The following is a 22,341-nucleotide window of genomic DNA, read 5'->3' as shown; positions in this document are numbered from 1 at the left end:
AGAAGTAGAGGATAGCTTCTTACCTTTTATGCTGTTTTGAGGATACTTTGCCTTCTGCGATGGTCTGTTGTCAATTCCTTATAAGAGAAGGTTAAGAGGAAAAATAGGTTTTGATGATTTGATACTTTTCCTGTGGTTCTGAATTATTTTCTTTTTAGCATTCTATTTAATTGAAGTGTCCTGCAGAAGTTAAAATTTATTCACTGCTTGCTTGAGCAATGAATTTTCTACTCTTAGAAAAGTGTATTTTGATTGTCTTCATAAATCCATGTTGTCTGGTCTTAATTATGTCAGTGTCCTTTAATCAGTGCTGTCTGTTTTAGCCAATGATTAATATCAAACAGAGTGGTAGTGTAGCCACCTGAGTCATCCTGTTTACCACTGTACTTAAAAGGTAGCTTGCATACAGTTCTGCATCTTCTTTAATATTGCAAGAATTAGAGAAAATCAGCATTAATTATTCAGTCAACCTGTTAATTTTTCTTAAGACGTAGTTACTGGCACCGAAATTAGCTAGCTCTAGTAGCTGCCTGTGGAATGTTTTCTTGCTTTTGGAAGGTGAAGTTTTATTGTCTTGATGTAATGTTGCTGTTCTGTGGTGGAACACTGCTGTTAAATTCCTGTTCCAAGTTTATTTAAGGGGAACGCAGTTCCTTGCACTTAAGCCTGTTTGCATTATATTTCTGTTGTGTTATTTGGTTCTCAAAATTTTCAGCCAATTTCTATGTTAAAAAAGTTGTTTCAAACCCACAGTAGCAACAGAAAGGGAAGGATACTTTTCTTCCTAAATATCGCTGATAAACAGTAGACTATTTAAAAATAAAATAGCTGTGTATAGGAAGTGGTATATCTTTTTTCCAAGGTTTAGGTTTCCAAAGTTAATAAAAAATCTAAGCAAGCAGCAGCCCCAAAGCTATAAATTGCAGTGACAGTCCAAATCTTTAATTTTTTTTTGTCTGTAGGAAAGATTAGATGGGCAGACATGAATGCAGTCATGGCTTAGACTCAGCTTGGGATGCTAAGAATCAGTTTATCTCTGTCCAAACCAGCAGAACATCTTGTTGAGACAGATTGCCATGTGGTACAAGCTGAAAGAATTCTGTAATGCAAATGTCGGAATTTAACATTGCCTGAAAATCTTAACTCCAAGTGCCCGTAAGGGACAAACCTTAAAATGGCAATTTCGTGTAAATATTGAAGTTGAGCAAAGTCTGGAAAACATGGCAGTTTAGATCTTTCCAAGTTTCTGAAAAACAGCTTTTTGCTTAGGTATTTATTAAATAGCTATATGTTCTAAGACCAGAGCTTGTGGCCAAAATGGGCTATACTAATTAAGACCTTTCTTAGATTATTTGGTTTTTTTACAGCTGAAACATCTTATGTGTTTTAACACACAGATCTACCCAGTATAATCATGTTCTGACTCATGTCAAAAGCAGATGTTTCTGAGAGCTTTAATAGACTAGCTGGGTACTAAATAGTGAGCTTGAAAAATAATTAAAAAAACCTGTCAACTTGGTAAAACAACCATTGTACCTAAAGCAAACCAATGAAATGAGTTGAGTGTTGCTGATAGCAACTTTGGTACCTATAATATTACCTGTTAATTGTGAATGAAAGCTGCTTAAAGGCTTAATGTTATTGGATTACATTTTGCATTTGTTCAGAGGATGGACTTCTGACTTCCAAAGCACTAAGCTGCTGACAAAATGAAAAGGAAGTTTTTTCCCTTGCCAGTCCACAGCTTGATAGTGGGGTTGATGTGATTTCTTCTCTTTTCAGTCCTGCATGCTGATAGTGAGTTGGTGGCTGTGGTACCACCCCAGGAAAATGGAGTTCCAATTTATGAAGCAATTCCAGTTTTCCCCAAGTATGCAGGAAAACTGCAACTGTAGGGTTGCACTGGTGCCTTGATGAATAATTGACCTGATTTGAAGAAAACCTTGGAGCAAAGGTTCCCCTTTGAAGGAGTGGTGGGCAATTCTCAGGTAGCATTCTTGCCCAGGCAGTGGTGCTAACTGGACGTCATCAAAATACAGCCTCAGTTTCTGGCCTCAACTTGAGGCTGTCCCTTTGTGCGCTTGCCCATATAAAATTTGTGGCTGTGCAGATTCCTCAATCAATAGCCATTAATTTGTAGAAAATCTTGATTTACAAAACTCCAGCAATTCAGAAAGGGTCTTTTCCCTCATCAAATTGTATTGAGGAGGAAATGTGTTAGGTATATATTATTTCTGTGATTTACCATCCTTGATTAATAAGGGGGCAGCATAGATAAAAAAGACCAAAATTAACATTTTAATAATTAATATTGAAGCTTAGAGCCTAAGAAAGTTATCTAGATAATAAAGATCTGATAAATTTGTGACTGTTCCTTGGCCAAAATAGTTAAATTTATGACTTGGTAATTCATTTTCTTTTTTTAATTCCTCACGCTTTTTCTTGCCTCACCCTGACTCTCTCCTCATGATGTGAGTGCCACGTAGTCCACCCCAACTTGCCTTTCTGGTTAGTACAGCTTCTCCTTTGCACACCAGCTGTGTGTGCTGTGCAGTCCCTGTCAGAGGTTCCTCTCCAGTTTGGCTTCTGTGCTCTCACCTTTTCGCTACTGCTTTGTGAACCAGCAGAAGCAGCACAGTTTCTGCTTTCCCTATCTTGGCCAAGTGTATTCCTCTTGCGCACTTGCTGCCTTAGCTTTCTTGAGTCCCTTTTTCCTGTTTGCCCTCCTCCCAAATCGTTACCTGTTTCCAGAGTGCCTTCTTTCTGAGGGTTTCCTTTCAGCTTTGTCTGTAATTTCTTTTTTATGTATGTTTTATTTCTTGGTAATGCTGCCTATTGGAGTAAATTCACCTGTTACACATACATGAATAATTCACAGATCTGTTTTTTATTCTGTTTTTTTTTTCCTGTTCAGCTACAATTTCATCAACTTACAGATGTCTTGCTTTCAATTAAAAATTCATGCACAGATAACTTCTAGGGAGGAAGTAGCTTATCTGAATGCAACACAGAAGGGGAAGCCAGCAAATAATTCCCAAAACAAAGCTTGGTGGCCAAAATGAGGGACAAGGAAAGCCATTTTGCAGCTCAGTGGGATGAGATTAGCAGGCTTTGAGTATGCTTGCAGGCACTAAAATGCTTAGGAGTCTAATAGAGAAAGATGACGCAGTATCCTCGACTTTTTGGGGAAGGAAACCCAGAGACTGAAGAGAGTGGGGCCCAGTGGGTCCCAAACTAGTAAACCACTCAATCCTAACTGGTTTTTAGTGCTTTCTCCTTGCATCTGATGCTTTTCAGCTGTGTTTTTGTTGCAGTTTAACATACTCTGTGCCAGCCTTTTTCATACTACTGATATTAAGCTAACTGATGTCAGGAGCTGAAGATCCCAGGTTCCCTGGTGATCCACATGGGTTGATTTGAAAGCTCTCCCCCCACATACCCCTCCAGCAGAAGGGTTACAGGCATCGCAGGAAGCAAAGGGACAGGCATCCAATTAAGGCTATTAGGAACTGCATTAGAGGCTTTTGTCTCTGCCAAAGTGTGCACGATGGTTTGCTTGAATTGCCCCACAACATTTTCACATGTGGCTGCTGTATGTCTTTGTTAGGTACCTAACCTTGTGTTTTGATTTGCAGAATGATGAATGGATATACTGTGAGTGTTCTAATGAGCTGTCTGGGGCTTCAAAAAGGCAGCTGAAATCAGACCAAAATAATCTCAGACTAGGCCTGTGAGAATAGCTAGATATTTTTGTATTGGCCTCCGTTGCAAGTAATGGGGATAATCCCTTTTCATTACGTAGAGTTATTGTGAAAATAAAAATATTACAGTTTTTATATAAATTGTGTATGGGAAAAGGTTAATATGGCATGTAGTAAAAATTCATAGCCAAATGTTAGTTGGTAAGTTTAGGCTGAGGGAGTTTTACGACTATGTGTATTCTTATGCCCAAAAGATTTGAGTAAAATCTACTCAAGCAGGTTTTGCCGTTTTGTTTTGTTACATTTTCTAGCTTTTAGGCTGTTTGGTGTGTTGTTTGGCTTTTCTTTTTTTGACCTTAGTATCATTACTTCTGTAGCATTAAAAAAAATGTTTCCTTTGTTTGGCTTTGTCCTTTTCTTCAGTAACTAATACCCTTTCTGCTTCTAACACCCCCCCCCCCTTTTTTTTTTCTGTCACCTTTTCATGCAAAGTGTTGACAAACTTATGAAGCTCCTTTATTTAGTCCTTGGGTCTGTTGAGGAACAGAGAGGCAAAGCTCCCTCCCTCCCATCTGTCTTTATGAGTTTTTGAAGTCTAATCAACCAATTTTTGTAGGTAATGCTTCAAATCGTGTTTTCTTTAGGTTTTGGCTACAGTGTTTTGTGTGGTGTTTTTTTTTTTTTTTTTTTTTTTTTAAACAAAACTTCTTCTGCAGATTTTGTTATTGCCATTGCTGAAAGGAAAGAGGAGCTGTATTTTCTTACTACAAAAGACACTTCTCCAGAACTGCCTGGGCTGGACTTAACTCTGACGGAGAAAACTTCATGGCTGTCCCTTAGTGTTGCTCTTTCCCTCCAATATGGCTTCATCTGCCGTTGTCCATACACTCTTGATACATAGGAACTTGACCAGACCTTCACTAGTGTCTGTAGGACCTTGGCTAATAACAATGAAAGTAGCTGAAGTCTTAAGTTGTGCATTATTTTTCTTAATAAGACCAAGCATGAGAGAAATACTGTCATCTGCCTGCAGATTTAGGAGGATGTCACAGCACTGCATGTACTCAGTCTTTAGAAGGCTTATTTTTCAAGAATGAACAGTGGAAATTTCTTGAATACTCTGCCACTCAACTGGCAGATCTTTCTTGCTGTAATTCTAGTGGGGTTTTATCCTCTTGTAATTGTCAGGAAGCTGCAGTTCTGTTCTTACAGAAGAGGATTATGCATAAAATTCTCTGTGTTTGGTTGTCTTGTGGTAATCACTGATTTGAAAAGGGACTGTTTGTACAAATTGTTTCTTCAGACACCCTGATTGAGTGTCCTTTTTGAGCTGTTAAATTTAGGGAAAAGATCTTGATGCAGTTACTCCTATATTAGTAAATTAATTTGTTGGAGAGCTGACGTGGATTCCTTAAAAAAATAAAATATTCCATGTAATCAGTTTTTTCACTTTGCATGACAGGTGTGTTTTGTATTGTGAAGAAGTTTATGAAAGACTGTGTTAATCCAGGTACTTTCATAGTAAACTTTTCTTCAATTTTTCAGGTTCACGCTTTTTACAGAAGAGGAATAGAACAGGAAAAAATGGCAGCAGAAACTCAGACACTTAACTTCGGGCCTGAATGGTGAGTTTTTTCTGTTTTGCGAGACTTTGGAACCTTGTCTAAAATTTAAAAAAACCCTGAATTTCTGTTCTTTGGTACTAAATTGATTATAAGACTGAATGGGATAGAATGTTTTTGGTGTTCTATACTGCTTCACCTCAGTCCCTGGCCTGTGATGGAAAACAGCGTTATAAAATTAGTCTTCACTTTGTAAATTGGCATTGTGTATGAAATGAGTTGGCTTTTCATGTTATGGTAATGTATAACATTCACATTGCTACCAAGTATCTGAGGGAGAAATAATGTTTATGATCTGGGAGATACACGCCAAGGCAAAGTGAAAAAGACTTACTTGTTTGGTCTTTCCATGTGATACATATTATTAAGGAAGTTAAACTCTCTTTACTGGATTTAAATCTGTAGCTAAGCAAGCTTCCCCCTCCCCAGTATTAAAAAATAAAACCAGATATGGAACATGGTAAAATGTGTGTTTCGTGTCATAGTCTCCTTTATGTGTACACTGGAAAGTGTCAGGAAAAATGCTCTATTCTGTTGAAGGGAATCCTTGGTATTGCATAATCTCATGTCAGCTGTTAGTTTTCCAGCTTGTCTGACACGTATTGTCCTGGCTTTTGCTAAAGAGTAGTTGCACAGGTGTAATAATGGTTCAGTATTTGTTCCAATTTCTTGTTAAAGTGTTGGTGACTGCAGTTACAAACAAGAACTTTGGATGGTGTGGTTTCTGAAGAGTGATGTGGTCCTTAAGTGTGTAAATGGGAGTGGAGTGGTTATAGGAAATACAATTGCTGCATAGCATGTGGTAAGACTATTATTGGAATAACATACTCCTGCTGACACATTTTTATACACAATGTACAAAAATTGGAGAGTGTTAAACAAAGCAGACAGACGTGATTTGTGGCCTGGAAAATAATGAGAGATGTCAGTCTATTTTGTTAGTTTGAAGGAAGCTTAAAGAATGATTTTATCACTATCTATAAATACACCCACCAGCAGATATTTTGTGCTGGAGTGCTCTTCAGCGTAAGACAGACATGATTAGATTCATTGATGGATGGAAGCCAAAGTTATATTAAAGAGAAGGGGGAAGGCAATTCTAAAAAAAGCACATATTTTAACAGTAACTTGATTGCTGTGTCATAGTGAGGGGACTTCAGTTTCCCATTTAGTTTAAAAACCAAATTAGGTAGTGTGCAACAGTATATATTTTACTTTGGTGAATTACTGGATTTTTACATTAACAAAATTCTAAGATTTATAATTATTCTTTTGGGTTGCAGTATAGTCTTGTCTGTCGTGTATGTTGTTGTATCACTTAATAGTCAAACTCTTGGTGTCGTTTGATCTGGAGTTGAACGTTGCACTGAGCCATCCAGTCCTTTGAGTAATGCCTCCCCAGGCGGTTTGGGTGGAAGTGCTAAGTAAAGAAATTGCCACTGGGGGGCACCAAACTAAAAAAAAAGATAACTATTTGACTTGCAAATTACTTTTTGCTTTCTGTTCAGAGAACAATAAAACAAATCAAAGCAATTCAATAATTAGGTGAAAGGTAGCCTCTGAATATTTTTTTTTCTGAGCACCCTTCTTTCTAAGGATTTTGTGATTACTGAGAAGTGTTTATTGTTTTACTTGTCTAAGATGCACATCAAGGAGAACGTAGAAAACATGGTGTGGGTTTTATTTCTTGACACATCCTTTTGTAAAACATACCCTGTATTGTTAAGTTTGAGGAATTTGGGTAGCTGAGGAAATGATAGTATAGAATAAGACTAATCCACCTGTGGAGTGGGAATGGTATCATACAACTATAAGATGTTATCTGTAATAAGTTGAGTAGCTTGCCTGTGTGGGATGCAACCAAACTTAATAGCATATGTATCTGTTAGTGCAAGTTAGATTACTGCTTGAAATGTCTCTAAAGTACAAAATATAGCCACACTTTACAATTTATTTTTTTTTTTTTAAATTGAGATGATAATCTAAATGATGTATATGTTCTCTGAAAAATACCATTAATTTTAAGTTCTGGAAAAGGAAATTGGAGTAGAGTAACAAGAAGAAACCTCATTGCAAATTTTACTGTCCTATACTACTTGTTAAATTCTGTGAAACACCTGAATAAACTTCTTCCTTAGGTTAATGTTTGCCATGCTGTCCACAGTGTGGTAAGAATTTTTCTTACCAAAAAAGCTGTTGTCATTAATTTCTATGGAAGGTGTTCCAACAGAATTTTGTGCAGCCAGTGTAAATAGCTTAGTCAAGGCTTTAGCTTGCAGTGTAGTCAGCATGAGAGTTCTCCAGGGGATGAGTTGAATTCCCTGATGTGCTCATGGGATTTTTTTTTCTTTTTCTGCCTTGGCTATGGGAAAAATGAGGAAAGCTCTTTCACCCTTCTTGTTGAAACATGAATTTTAGAGTTTTCAGGTTAAGGATGTCAATATCTTTACTTTCAGGATGGGATTTATTTCTTTTGTGTCAAGTCTGTAAACATGCAGAGGGATGATAGCATAGGTGAAGACACATTCTCCTCAAGTTTTCATTGCTTTTTTTTTTTGCTTCATTTTAGGCTGCGAGCTTTGTCTAGTGGCGGGAGCGTGACATCCCCTCCTCTGTCTCCGGCTTTGCCAAAGTACAAACTAGCAGACTATCGCTATGGGAGAGAAGAAATGTTGGCACTTTTTCTAAAGGATAATAAGGTGAGCAGGAAGAGGGAGAAAGCCTGGTGTGTGTATTCCTAATGATAGTCTTGTAATTAGGAATAGTTATTTGTGTATTGTGATTATGGGCAAAGAAATTGTGTATCCCTTGGCAAAGAACTGAAGAGGTCTGATTACGGGGTTTTTTGTATGTGTGCTTATTTGATCCCTCTCTTAACTTCGTTCAGTAGTTTTGAATCTTTTTGTCACTATGGGTAACTTCCTGCACCCCCAAGAACAAAACCTGATTGCCATATTCAGGCCCACTGCCACAGTTGACTGAGGGTTAAAATCTCCTTGTAGCTGTGTGGATTTGCTTGCCTCAGTAGGATTTTATTTAATACAGTGTAAAACAGTTACTTGGTTCAGCTTGAAAGTTGGGCAGTAAATCATATTAGCATATCATCTAACAAAGGCAAGAACTCCCCATTTATCCTGACTTAGGGCAGTTCACTTCAGCAGGTAACCAGCCCGATGAGAGCAGTCCTCAAGTTGTTCATTTCTCTGGGACTCGGGGCACAATCTACTAGCACATGTGCAATACAAAGAGAGCAGCATAGAAAGTCAAGAACTTCCCTCTGGTTTCATTTCAAACAGAGGTTCTCGGTACAAAAGTCACGTTTCAGAGTGTTTCAGGCAAATGATTCGTACATTCTGCATTTGTAAACATTAGGTTTTTCTTTAGATGGTGACAGAGGTTGGTTTATTGTTGCAGCAGGCACATAGTGATTTGGAAGCCTGAATCCCTTCCAGAGCCTTACCCTCCAGTCAAGGAGGGACTGCAAGAAATTGTCAGGTTATGCTTTTAGCTTTGCATATAGATGTGCACACATACCTCTGTGTTCTTAACCCTGCCACGACTGGGCTGACATCTCATACAGTGCTGGGAGACCTGCATTGCTTACGTACAGATTCAAGGGTGTTGAATGTCAAATATTTTTCTAAAGCTAAGTGTGTTACAGCTTAAAGCCATGCTTTAATGTGCAGAACTATCCTGCTTTACTTGGAGAAGCTGCAGTTTAAACCTTGATGTTATGTTTGAATAAGTCAGCCTGTCAGAGGTCATTGGTTTTTTTCAGTTGTGTATGCTATATCAGATGATGCTAAGACCTTTTCAGTTGCAATGGATTCAGAACAACCTATTAATACCCTGTGTTACAGGAAGCTCTCTGATAGTTATGAATGCTCCAAAAAAATATCTCTCCCTGTGAGTTTGCCAGAAGGGCGTTATTATTAGAGTATATCTTGCTTTTGATATACCCATGTTTCCATGGTGCTGAGTAATTCTAGTTATTGAGACTGAGAGGACTCTTGACACTTTCTAGTCAACTACTAGATGTGTTTTTAAGATCCTTTTTTACTGTGTCATCTTAATCTTTGCCGGATGAAGATTAGGCAGAGTTGCATCTCTGATTAAAAGATACTCTGATTGAAAGCAGGAAGAGTTCCGCTAGCATGTACCCAAATGAAAAAAAAAAACCCCTATGTTGCTTTGCTTCAATTAAAATTTGGAGAAGTCTATCTCTAGAATTGCAAACTAGATATTTTTGAAACTGTTCTCTGTTGGCATAGTTGGAACTCACTTGGCTGTAATTGCAGTTTCTTGTCCACATGCTCAAGGTCACATCTGCTGATGGAGCCTTTCATCTGATGATGGACTGATTAAAACTTAGTGTTAAAGTTTCTTTTGATTTAAATCATCAATGTTCTCTGCTGAATAAATCCGTACCTATAGTTTATACTTTCTTTTTGTTTCTTTTGTTTACTGCCCCTGTTGGTTATAAATTGGAAATGCTGACTTTAAATCAAATACAACTCTGGTGCTATATATGATTATTTTGTTAATATATAAATAGAAGTCTGGTTATAAAAATGCATTGAAGTTAAAGCAGTACTTTTTAAATTTACCAGATGAAATTTCACTTGCTTCAGATTTGTGCTGCAGTGATGTGGAAGTTTTAATTCTGATGTGTGTGATCTGGATACTTTACATGTTACAGTTGCGGGTGGTGAATGCTTTCTGTGTTTTCTCTATATGTTTTATATTGGGAGGGGGGCATAAATTTGCAGTGGAGTTACACCCACCCCCAGTAAATGTTACTGGAAGTAGTGGTGTACTGCGTAGATGGAGACAGAGTAGGCATTTTTTTGTAAATCAAATTGTGGCATCATGCCTGAAATGGAAATACTTGGGTATATTTGTATGTTTTTTTCCTTTCATACAGATACCTTCAGACCTTCTGGATAAGGAATTTCTGCCTATTTTACAAGAGGAGCCCCTGCCACCACTGGCACTTGTACCTTTTACAGAAGAAGAACAGGTTTGTATCTTTTTTTTTTTTAAAATATCTTTAGATTGTCATTAGCAGAAAGGTAGAATAAAGAGTATGCCTCCATTAAAAAGCATAACATTTGAGATGAGTAGACTTCAGGGAAAGAAGTTATGAAAGCATACTGCCTTAGTGTAAAATTTGAATTCCATTCATGTTCAATTAGTATCTTAAATTTCAACAGATACCTTTCATATGATGTTCTGTTGATGGCAGACAGTCACCTTGTTAAATCCAGGATCACCTTCTGGGAATTATTACCTACTTAAGTACACAGCATTTTCAGATCAGTTTTTGGACCACTTTCTTATAACAGAAGTGTGTAAGTTCTGTAACTTCAGCCCTTCTCCAAAGGCCACAAAACTGAAGTTTTTTGACTTAACATTTTTTAGGAAGTTGAAGTACTCTTAACAACTTGGTATGTAAGCAGTTGCTTGATTATTTCCTTGTTTGGTTTCTACAGGTATATAATTAATTTGTGAACAAGATAAGAGTGAGAACAGGTAGTCCACAAAGATTCCATTTCAAGGGTGATTGATCTGAGTAGTTTGAAAGCTGTTGCTTTAAATTTGATTCCTAGCAGAGGAAACTGGCCCACTCTGGATAAATGCCTCTGACTTTTGACTCCGAGTTGATTCCCTCTTTGTCTTATGGCTGTCAGAACTTCTGATTTTGCAGTTGCTGTCTGATTTGCCATATTTTTTAGCACTTTTTTAACATCAGAATATGTGGTTTGACTTTTTGTTTGTTTCTTTTCTAAGAGAAAGGAGTGTGTTTTTACAGACTTGAGTGTCATTTGATTTTTGCAGGGGTGGGAACATTAGTAATAGTTTCTTAAGTTTCAGAACATCCTTCTTCCTTTGTCCCATGCTATTGTATTCCAGAGTTTTTCGCCATCTTTAAGTGCCTGGGTATTCTGGTGTATCCTCTTCACCTCTTCTGGAATTCCTTTGTTTTCAGAGTAGATTCATATTTCTTGTGTCTTTTTAGGATACTATCCTTTTACATAAGATGCTCATAGTTTAGTTTTTAATCAGCAGTCTTATTAAGTTCAATTGAACACACTGTAGGTACTTCATGTCATAGTCTTAACAGGCAGCTGAGGTTGAGAAGGTGCTTTTAAGGGAAATCTTATCCCAGCTGCCATTCTCCAGTGGGAACAGGAAGGATTCAGGCAGCAAGCCCAGGAAATACTCAGACATGCAGTGGTACACAAAAATACTGAACCTTGGTGTTAAAATACCTTTGGACATTTTTTTTTTTTTTTTTGCTGATGCATAATGCAGTCCTTCAGAGAGTAAACTACAAACCTTTTACAGTTAAAGGAGATGTTGACTTCTGGTGATTGTCAAGATACTCTCCGAGAGGAATAATACAAGTTTAGGGTTATGGTATTGAAAATGTGCCGAGTAGTCTCTTGGTACAGATGAGATGGTAAGTGCTGCTGGGCTTCAGGGATATGTGGTCCTTTGCTGCAGTGCCCAGTGTTTCATCAGCCTTGAAAACTTCTGAGGAATTGGTGTGCACTGTGTCTGGTTTTTTCATGCTCCTTTTCACCTGTAATCATATGGGATCTTCATGGTCAGCTTAACAGTTCTCTGCAATCTCCACAAAAATCATAATCTGACAGACTTCAAGGAAGTCTTTCCTTTAGTGCTTTCTGGGGACCCAGAGGATGTGAAAAATCTGGTTTTTCTTACCTGAAAATCTCCCCCACCCCCTTCATGACTGATTTGAGATACTAAGGGAATGGCGTTATTTAAGCAACCAGAAATTCCTGGTGTTTATTCCCCATAACAGAACAATCATTATTTATTTTAAAGAATCATGTTCAGAATAATCTTGAAGTGCATATTAATAGCTTTAGTAGTGCCTGCTACACGCTGCTGGTAGCGATACAGGAAAGTTCTTTGACCTAAGGTTGATAGGAGAGTTTAAAACACCTTTGTGCCCCCTCTATGAATACTGAAGAGGGTATTATCCTCTCAGAACTTGAGGGATGGAGGTTTGGGGGTCCTGTAGAGGACAGGCTGCTCTAATCGGAACACATGTGCTTGGTTCGAACACTACCCCAGTCAGGCTTATGCTGGACTTGGATTCAGAACAATTCTTGCTTGCAACCCGAGAGTTACACACCTGATAGCATTGTGGTTGTATGCATAGTATGTCAGGAGGTTGTCTCAAGCTGATTAAAGGTGTGTTATCTAGAGGTGGATGATAGATATTATCAACTATATGAATTAAGCTTAAAATCAGTTTAGTCCAGTGGAATTTAACCAGATACAGCTACAGTATTCCCTGTTACAGGATATGAATGTACTTTGGAGGGAGTTACGGTTCCTTTTTATTCTTTTCATGTAGAAAATCACTTTCCTGGTGATAAGTATGCTGAGCTAACATAGAGCTCAACTGATTTACCTTCTAAGTTTTGTTATATGACATGGTAGATTTGTCTTAAGATCTGTTTCCACCACTGACCACTGGCAATATACAGCATATGTGTTCCTTTGCCTTCACCCATCCCCCCCCCGCCTTTTCCCTGGTTGTGTTGGGAAAGAGTTCAGTTGACTTAGTCTTACCTGCTTGTGGAGTAAGGGTATCCCAAGCTCTTCCTGAATATAATGGAGATTTTTTTTTGTGTCCTCAGTGGTTACATTTCTGATGTCTGTTTCTTAGGATGTCTTCCATTTGCTACTAAAGAATTGAGCCCCTGTTTGGGGGCAGCTTTGCTCATTGGTGTGCATTGTCAGGGATGGACACTGAAAGTAGAATGCTAATCAGTAGTAAGGTGTTTTTTCAGTTTTTGACTTTGCTTCTTTGTTCATTACTCTGTGGATTTACCGTGTGGATTATTATCACTATGCACATTTACAAGGGTTGCATCTTCACCACAGCAAGGTCTACAGAGGGGAGGGAAAATTTGTTCGAAACTTAGGTAAGCAAGTCAAATAAGAAATTGGAAAAGGAGGTGAGATTACTGTTTTGTTCTTACTGGAAAAATAAGACATCATAAGTTAAGGAATCTGCTATGCAAGACAGTGAATCTGATCAATAGCTTGAAGTTGCTTCTGTAGTAAAATAATTTTACTGCTTCACAAAAAAGCAGAAGTGTCAACAGCAGGAAAGGTGATCTGCTTGGAGGCCAGAGGAGGTGGTTCCTTTTGAGTGGCTGTTGAAACAGTTGCTTTAAACTGTAAGAGCTAGCTAAGAAAACAACTAGATTTACTGAAGGCAGACCTTTCTATTTTGCCATGCATGACTGGATTATTATTTTTTTTCCCCTCTCAAGTCTACTTAGATCATCTTTCAAAAGAAAACGGGTAACTACCTTGTAGGAAAAACATTTCAAGTGAGCTTGTTTCTGAAATGGCTTAAAACTCCTTCAGATGTCTGTTGGCTTCGATGTTAGCCACTTAGATTTTAAATAATATATAGTAATTGCTTGTCTCATCGTTATCTGAAAATCTTCAAAGTCATAGTAATTTAGATGAGTTTGTGTAAGCAGTTTGCCTCCTTTAAGTTCCTATCAAGAAGCCTGATGTGCCAGCTGTTTGGAGTCCTTTGAATTCTATTTAAAACTCACATTCAAAAAGTGTGTGGGAATTCAGGCTTGCTTGTTAAAGTTTCTGAATGTGTTCCTGAATTCTTTGGCCCAGTTTTCCAACTACTTGTGCTCAGAGAATGCGGCCAGAGTTGGTTGTAATTATAAATTCTTTATCAAAATAGCTTTTTCTTTAGCAATTATTTAATCTTAAAATTGAATTTTACTGGTGTTTGTCTCTAAAATGAGTATCACTTGAATTTCAGAAGTCTTAAACACATGTAGTTTCCCCCAAAGCCTGCTACTCCTGTGATATATTTAGAGGGGGGAAAAAACATATATTTCTGCAAAGGAGTTTGGTAAATGTAACTTTAATAAAGTTTTGTTGCTCTTTATATGTACCTGCTTTGCTTAAGAAGTAAGTTTAGAGTTGGTATTTATTAATGGTGTCAGTGGGCAGGTGCCAATCTCTTTTTTTGCAATTGAATGTCTGTGTTTAAAGCTGCTGATGTTCCAATTACTTCTGTGCTGGAATCATTTGGTAAAGGAGCAGGTGTTCACTTGCTACCTTTAGAGCATGGGAATTTCTGGTAAGTTGGAAAGACTACTATTGACCAGGATCCTTTTTATAGACTGCTTCAGCTACTCATGTTTCTAAGGAATCCTTTTCTGTGTTAGTCAGTTGTAAAGCATTTGTAATGAACATAAGGAAAGGAAAGCTGGTATTAAGCTAAATTTAGGATAATGGTAAGTGTCTGGTTTTGTTTTTAATAGAATCTCACCTTGACACTCTCTTCTTCTTGGCAGAGAAATTTCTCTATGTCTGTAAACAGTGCTGCTGTCCTGCGGTTGACATCACGTGGAGGAGGAACGGTGGTAGGGGCTCCTCGAGGTCGAAGTTCCTCTAGAGGTCGAGGTGAGCTGTTAGTGGCATGTGCCACAATGTATGCAGGTGGTCTAGGTTGAAGCTTCTGAAAAATGTTAGATGGAGCGTGGTCATAGCCAAATTTTCCTCTTGCCCAGTTTTTTTTCCCTTAAAGGTTTGAAACCTTTCCAGTAAGGTGGTGTTAGAGAATGAATATTGTGTTGATGATTGTTCTGCACACCTTATTACACATCTGGTACCTGTTATGTGCCTTTGTCAGATTGATGGGTGTGGAAAAGCAAAAGGGAAAGGTAGTTTTGAGGTGGAATAGGAAATAGTTTTGTTCAGAATGGTTAGAAATAACTTTAAAAGGCATAAACCAAATTTATAGGGAAAGGGGACAAAAATCCACAAATGTATATAAAACATTGTAGTAGTTTAGTAGTTCAGTTCTGTGTTCTGAAAAGTAATTTATATTAACATCCTGAGAACAAACAGGTGAAAGGGAATGGAAAGACGTAATTGAATTTGGGAGAAATTTGAGTCTTGCCAATCTTAGTGCATCGCTATAGTTGATGTCTTATCCTAGGTCACTTAAAGCATTTGCAAATGAATTGAGAACCTATCTTTAAGCTGTATCACTAGGTTCAAACCAAATAGTTAAGTCCAGAATTTTCTTAGCAGTTTCTTTTCAATGTGCATATTACTGTGAAGACCATTTTGTGGGTTTTACATGTAAGTATGATGGGTTACATTTTGAATGTAGAAGCTAATATCTTGGAAATATCATCAGGAGTAATTAATCATGTAACCTCTGTCTTTGCAGGTGCTTAGGTAAGGTTTCTTTTGGGGTCCTTCGTAATTTAATTCTAAATGTTCTTAACTGGTGGTATTTTCGATAACATCTTTAGAAATCACTTCCATACATAATTAAATGCTTGACCAGAATTTGGCCCTGACTTAATTTGTTCTCTCATTTCTGTTCTCATTCTTTAATTCTGTTTTCTTCCTAGCCTACATCTTTCAGGTATTTGTAGATTGACATCTGTCCTCTTGTGGTTGCTTCCCAGCTAGGGAGTATACATTTAAAGTTTTATGAGGCTATCCCTGGATTTCCCTGTCACTTCCCCTTTATTTATTGTTGTCTTTGCCCAAATGCTGCTTAAAATTTGGTGATTTGAAATCGTATGACCACTAGTGTGCTGTATAGTTTCAGTACCAAGATACCTTGACAAGTTCTAATTTCCCAGCCCCTTTGTTTTTATGTTTTTTTGTCATGTTACCTTTTTTGCTGTACCATTAACAATGAATGTCATCCTTATGCAGTGAGTAGTGGGTTGCTTTTTTAATTGCCTGCACTAGTTTCGATGAGGTCATAGGGTTAAATGTGGCAGAATAGGCTTCTAATACAGTAATTCTATTATTGAATCTGTTTCTTGTTTGGGAATAAAGTTTGATTCATTACATTTCAATGGACAGAACTTAAAATCTATGCAGTATTAAGACTGTTTGAAAGCTTCTACTGCATAGATTCCTGTTTTTTTCTATTAATTGTTAAGGTATGTTAAGAAATATTAGCTCAAACACTTTGCAATATTAATCTTTCTCACTTATTTTTGTTTTCATCCTTATTTGATCTTTTTGTCTTAATTTGTATGAATTGTTATGTGCTGTGCTTGTCAGGCTACTCTGTCATTCTTACCTTCTGCCAAGCTGTAAAGGATACATTTCTCCAGTAAATTTCTTCAGCAAATCACTGATCTTTCTCTCTTTCATGGATCCTGGTTGCTGCTTGTTTTTTCCACTCTTCCCCTTTTTTTTCCGTGAGCAATTAGTCTTGGGCTTTAGGCATGAGGAGTCTTCCCAAAGTTTCTGTATCTCAACAAACAAATGAGGGCTTCTGCCAGGACAAAATTGTACATTTTCTTGTAATTATACATGTTATGGTCTTGTAATTAAGTACTTTGTTTCTAATGTTTACGAAGAGCCAAGTGTAGGGACTGTTGTTGTCTAACTTACAAAACTAACATGTTGCTTGCAAGTAGCAAGCTTTAAATGCAGTTCTGTTTTTTCAAGTTACAGTGAAAAGGACCTGGCATTTCTTCAGGGTTTGTTCATCAAGTGAACTGCTTCATGTAACAGTTGAAAAACATTTTTCTTTACTGCTTTGCAAAATGGCCTGAGTTCAAAAGGTTATCTGGTGTTTTTCATGAACTTTACATCACTGTATGCAACAAAGCTGCTGCTGATCAAATGTGGGCTTCGGCTTTACCAAAGCAAGATTATTGTCTTGAAGTAACTTGCACAACAGTAACTTCAGCAAAAAATTTGCATGTACAATTAGATTTGTTAATTAAGTTCCCTCACTGAGGCACAAATCACAGAATTGTGTTCCAGCATTTGGGAGTGTGAGAGGGACTCTGTGACAGGTTGGCAAAGGGAAGAACGGATGAACTGCTGGTAAAGGAAGGTTATTGTTAGTATTCTAAATGTGACTTCCCTTATCAGTATTTAAAACTACAACGTAACAGTAAATATTTTCCCAATAGTCACTCCAAGTCTTAACTGACAATGATTATGTTTAGCTGATGTGAAAGTGATAACTGTGTGGAAGTTGCTTTGATTTTTGTTTAAATTTTTTATGACTGTTGAAATACAACTTGGTGTTACTGGTAAAAACCATTTGCAGTGTGCAGCCGCCATCACTAATACTGTATGTGCCCTGTGTGGAGACATAAATCCTAACCATTTTATTTAATTCTGAAGTTATATTCTCTAAAGAAACCAAGTACTTGCACGTGACCTTTTTTCTAATTGACTTGTTTTCCTGGGAGCTCCCTGTGGTGTGCAGTTAAGCTCTGTGCTTTGTGCTGGTGGGACTGGAATGTCAACATTCATGAATAAGAGCCTCAGATGAGGAGAGATTTAAGTAGTCCCTGGAATGGGCTGTAAGCTTACAGGCGCTTTGTTTTGTAGCTGTTCTCCTTTTTGGTTGAAATCCTTGTGAAAGGGTACTTTCCTTCCCATTAGAGTTCTTCTCCCTTTGTTTTCCTGTGTTTGCTGCTGTCGGAAAATGAGTATATAGTGTAAAAGTGGAAAGTTCTCAAACAGCAGTAGTTGAACTACGGTTGTCCTGCTCTTCCCACACAGTATTATGGCAATGTTTGTAGATCCTAAACTCCAGGCATGCTGTAATTTCAAGAATTTGCTTGTTGTATTGTGTTTGGGATTTTTTCCCTGTAATGACAGTTAGAATGATAGTGAGTGCTGCTTTTGCCGCCTTGTTTTTGTATTGTATTTTGTACTTAAATCCAGACTTGTCTGTTTTTCAGGTTAGAGACTTTAGTCTGTTATGATTACATTATCCAGTGGATTGAGGTCCTCATTCAGAGCTTTTTAAGAAATCATTGAAATATGACACAGCTGCTCCATTCAGTTTTTAAATGGAAGGGTTTATTGACATCTGTTGACTTTGCATTCAATACTTTGTGCAACATCTACGCTTAGAAAGCCTGCTCTTCATGTGCCAGGCATTTTTTTGGAAATGCCCTTCTATTAAAAATAAGCATGTCATTCTAGATTTATTAGCCACAAAACAAAAGCCAAGAACTGCAGAAACAGAATGGTGAACACTGCACTTATATGTGCATTTTTATTCTTTCTGCAAGCGTTTTTAATATGTGCTGTTATCAGTATTAACTGTGTCCTAGTGTGCACTTTCAGGTCAGACACATCTACGCAATACTTGCTGAATAACTGACTTTGTACTTCACAGTTTTCTTTAGCTACTTATATTCCATAGCTTGCTAGAATGCAGTATGCTCCTCGTGCAGTGGTCTGCTTGGTTTCTGCTAGAGTTGCACACGTACTTCTGCTGGGTGCTGTTGAATGGGCACGTCTTGTTACTGCACGGAGATGGTGTATGTGCCTTGTAGAAGGCAGCTGAGGGTGGCAACACAACTAGAGCAAAGGTAGCTTATATGTCTGCTACTACATAGTATCACTTCAGCTGGGAGCGAGTACTGTGGCCCCTCAGGCAGCCTTAAATTGAATTGCTGAGATTGGTTTTTTTGGACCTTTTTTGAGATTATCTTTCAATTCAGACAGTTTCAGTGGCTGAGCACAACTGAAATACTGATGAACACAGAGGGGGGTAAGTGCAGAGACATTTCTCAGGCCATTGCCTTATATACTTTTAAAGCTGTCATAAGCCATGCTGCTGTTAAAACAACTCTTGATTCTGTTCTTCCCCTTATACAGGACACTGTGTTTGCTGATGAGATCTCCCCTATTGCCAGCCTTCTGGCTTCTGCTAGTTGTGTGTCCGCTATTAGTAATCAGTGTGCATTCATGCTTGCTCACACTGCAAGGTGAGCACTACAAATGTTGCTGTCACTCATGGAAAAAAACCAAACCACAAACAAGCAACAGTGGACAGCCAGTTCTGTTTCTGTTGGAAAAGTGTGTGCAACTTCCCACCTCCACTACCTCAGAGACATGAGTCAGTGTGTTTGTTCTGTTTTTGTCTCTGCCTGCCTGTGGCTTTCTCTTGTGAACTGCTTTTGCTTTATCTCCTGTGAGAGGAAGGAAGAGAGCTTTCCTGTAGTGAAGAAACTAGGCAAAGATTGCCATTGCATGAGATGCCTAAAATTTCTCGGGCTTTATTTGTGAAGAATAGCAGCTTGAAGTCCTTTTCCGGGATCTTAGGGGACCCATCATGTCTTAACTGGATCAACATTGTGCTGCTTCTGGTGCTGTATCACATCTTTACTGTTAATTGCCTTTGCAACTTACTTTGCACTCGTGACTATGGTCAGTCTTGTATCAGACTTGCCATAGTGAAAGGTGTTTGTGTTTCTCGTACAGCCATAAGTCTGATACTAATCTCTCCTCTCTTGCCTTGAGTGCTCAGTCAAATCCTCTGTCTTCACCTGTGTTTGTGTAAGAACAGCTATGCTGAGTCAGGCAAAGGCTTGTTTAACTCAGCAGTCTGTCTCTAGCAACAGCCAAAAGAAAACACCTTGGCAAGAGAATAAGGGCTGTGTAAAAATAGAGGTGCAGAAGCATTGCATATATACTTAGCTTCTAGACATTTGCAGCTCACTGTATTTCCCAAACCAGATGTGGTCTCTGTATTTGGTAAATCTCAGTGTTTTTTATCTTTTGTGAGTTTGTCCGGTCTCCATCTGAACTTGAGCATCCCCAAAACTCTGTGGTACTGAACTTCACATCTCTGTGACAAGGAGATCTTGTCACTGAACTGTTTTGCTGGTGCTAAAAACAGGTTAGTTTTGTGCAAAGGGGAAGTTTAAATCCTGTTTCTGAAGCAGGAAGAGAAATTGTACAGACATTAGTTTTGTAACTTCCTTATACACCCTGCAACCTGTACAGCATGGTACAAAATCAGTGTGTATTTGAAGAGTCTGACTGGATTATCTGGGAATCACTTTTCTTTTTCTCTGCCTGGAAGGCAACTTTTTTTTTTTTTTTTTTTGCAAGAGAATTTGGTATAAAGCATTAGGGCAACTCTTGCAACTACCTTGTTTATTTCCATTTTTTTAGAGCCTCTTTTCATAAGTCACTGAAATGCGGTACAATTCCTTGATGCATCCAGGGGCCTTGAAATACTAGAGGTAGAAGCTTGTTGTTACTTTCTTCAGAAGACTACAGAGATTGTCCATTCTTAAGGTGTTTATTTTGTTATTCTGTGTAATTCCTCTGGATCCCTGGCCAGGTTTGCACCTCATCCTTTGAGGTGTGTGTTTTCTTGAAGCTAGGAAGAGAGAAATACGAAAGGATTGAGGTGTTTGGTAGTTGCACAGCCAATGATTTCCTTTATCAGGTGCTGCTCAGGTTTTTGGACTTGACTATGGAGACTGCATGTGTATGTAGGAAAGGCATTATCTCACAACCAGCTGATTGATGAGTTTTAGTTGTTTGTAGTGTTTTCATGATATCCTTGAAATGGTAGGTTAGCTGGTAAAAACCTCCCATTTTTTCTGCTGTAGCACTTTGTGAAGCAAAAGTGTGTTTATCTTCTGTAGATCTGGAAATGTCACCCCAGCAATTAATCTAACTAGTGCTGGAAGCTATCTTGAAGGCCTGAGGATGTGTGTGGGTGGTGTTTTTTTCAGTTGTGTGTATTTTGTTGTTTGGGTTTTTTTTTCCAACCAAACACCCCATGCCTACCCAAACCCTGCAGATGTGCTTGAGGATACATCTGTAATTTTTTGGCTTGAGGCTTGATACTTGGGATCCACCTACAGAGTATTAATTTCTTGAAAAAGTGAGGAGGATAATTTTTATTCTGTAGCTGTTGGGTTCTTCATATAAACCTATATGCATCCTGTGATCCTTCTTTTCTCCCCATTGCTCCTGGGGGAGATTTCTGCAGGGAATCACTAGAACTTAATAGCAGTGAATCTTCCTTCTCCTTTATTAACCTTGACAGCAGTAATTATGAGTACATCTGCAGTGCAGTACCATTCATTATACTGGGTTCCGCTGTTAAAAGCAATCTGATTTTTATGAGTGTAAAGTACACATGTACTGTGTGGATGTTGTGTGAACAATGCATCCTTGTTTGGTAATTTCTGTTGGGTAAGTATCTGTGTTCTGTGTTTTTCTGCACAGTATTTATTTCAGAATTGTTTGCCTGTTCTGTTTGATCCTGTGCTTCTTGATAAGAATTTTTACATAAGACTCTTTCTTCAGTCTTTCTTCCTTTTTCCCCTTTGCCCCAGATAATTTCACTGGGGCTTAAGAGTGCAAGATTAGTTCACAGGGACCCCAGGAAAGGGAAACCTACCTGATTCTTTCAACTTCTATTATTATTTGTACAAACACTTGTGTTTTTTGTCTTTTCAGGCAGAGGCCGAGGAGAAAGCGGTTTCTACCAAAGAAGTTTTGATGAAGTGGAGGGTGGATTTGGGCGAGGAGGGGGCAGGGAAATGCACAGATCACAGAGTTGGGAGGAAAGGTAACAGAACTCTAGCTCTTAAAGTTTTTTACATACATCTGCTCAGCTTTTATTTGTGCCTTTTGACTTAATAAAAACGCTTTAGGAAAGGGTATTAGGTGTATCTGTGAGTGGAGTGTCTGAATTTCTAAGTTGGAGTCAACACAGTAATGTTTCTAGAAACTCAGGAGCAAGTAAAAACATTTTTGCAAAGAAGTTTTTTGCTGAGTTCCTGGGAAGAAAGAACTACTTTAAGAGATTATAAATTACGACAGTTGCAGTGAAAGTTATGGATATGGATATTTCCATATGGAAAATATGGATTGCGAAAGGATTCACTTCAGTTTTAGTCTCAGCATTGTTGATGGTACTTAGGGTCAAATTTCGAAACATACCTAGTTGCCAAAGGCAGTGTTCATGAAAATTTCAGTTGTCACTTGGACCTTTAAAGATACTGTCCATCAAGGTCTGGTTTTAAAAAAGCCCCGTCTCGGAAAAAAAAATAAAAATTCCATGCCTAAAATGAGTGGAATAGTTCCAAAACCTTATTTGAAACTTCTATTCTACCTTTCTAGGGGAGACAGACGCTTTGAAAAACCAGGGCGAAAAGATCCAGGTATGGTTT

At 38.1% G+C, this 22,341-nt stretch overlaps 1 protein-coding gene and 1 long non-coding RNA gene across 4 annotated transcripts in view; one reads left to right on the top strand and one right to left on the bottom strand.

Moving 5' to 3' along the window:
* LOC308072681 overlaps positions 1-22,341 on the bottom strand; it is a 279,091-nt gene that overhangs the window by 96,130 nt on the left and 160,620 nt on the right. The window lies entirely within an intron of this gene.
* GIGYF2 (GRB10 interacting GYF protein 2) overlaps positions 1-22,341 on the top strand; it is a 79,147-nt gene that overhangs the window by 7,281 nt on the left and 49,525 nt on the right. For all 3 annotated transcript variants that reach the window (XM_080409715.1, XM_080409717.1, XM_080409716.1), the window contains exons 2-7: positions 5,247-5,326; positions 7,893-8,022; positions 10,248-10,343; positions 14,701-14,809; positions 21,626-21,737; positions 22,292-22,332. In XM_080409715.1, coding sequence (XP_080265841.1) covers positions 5,286-5,326; positions 7,893-8,022; positions 10,248-10,343; positions 14,701-14,809; positions 21,626-21,737; positions 22,292-22,332 — 529 coding nt within the window. In that variant the 5' untranslated portion in view covers positions 5,247-5,285. The remainder of the gene's footprint in view (positions 1-5,246; positions 5,327-7,892; positions 8,023-10,247; positions 10,344-14,700; positions 14,810-21,625; positions 21,738-22,291; positions 22,333-22,341) is intronic.

Source organism: Falco punctatus, assembly GCF_963210335.1.
Source record: "Falco punctatus genome assembly, chromosome: 13".
NCBI classification, from domain to species: Eukaryota; Metazoa; Chordata; class Aves; order Falconiformes; family Falconidae; genus Falco; species Falco punctatus.
The sequence above is the reverse complement of the archived record's forward strand: the minus strand, read 5'-3'. Positions and strand labels throughout refer to the sequence as shown.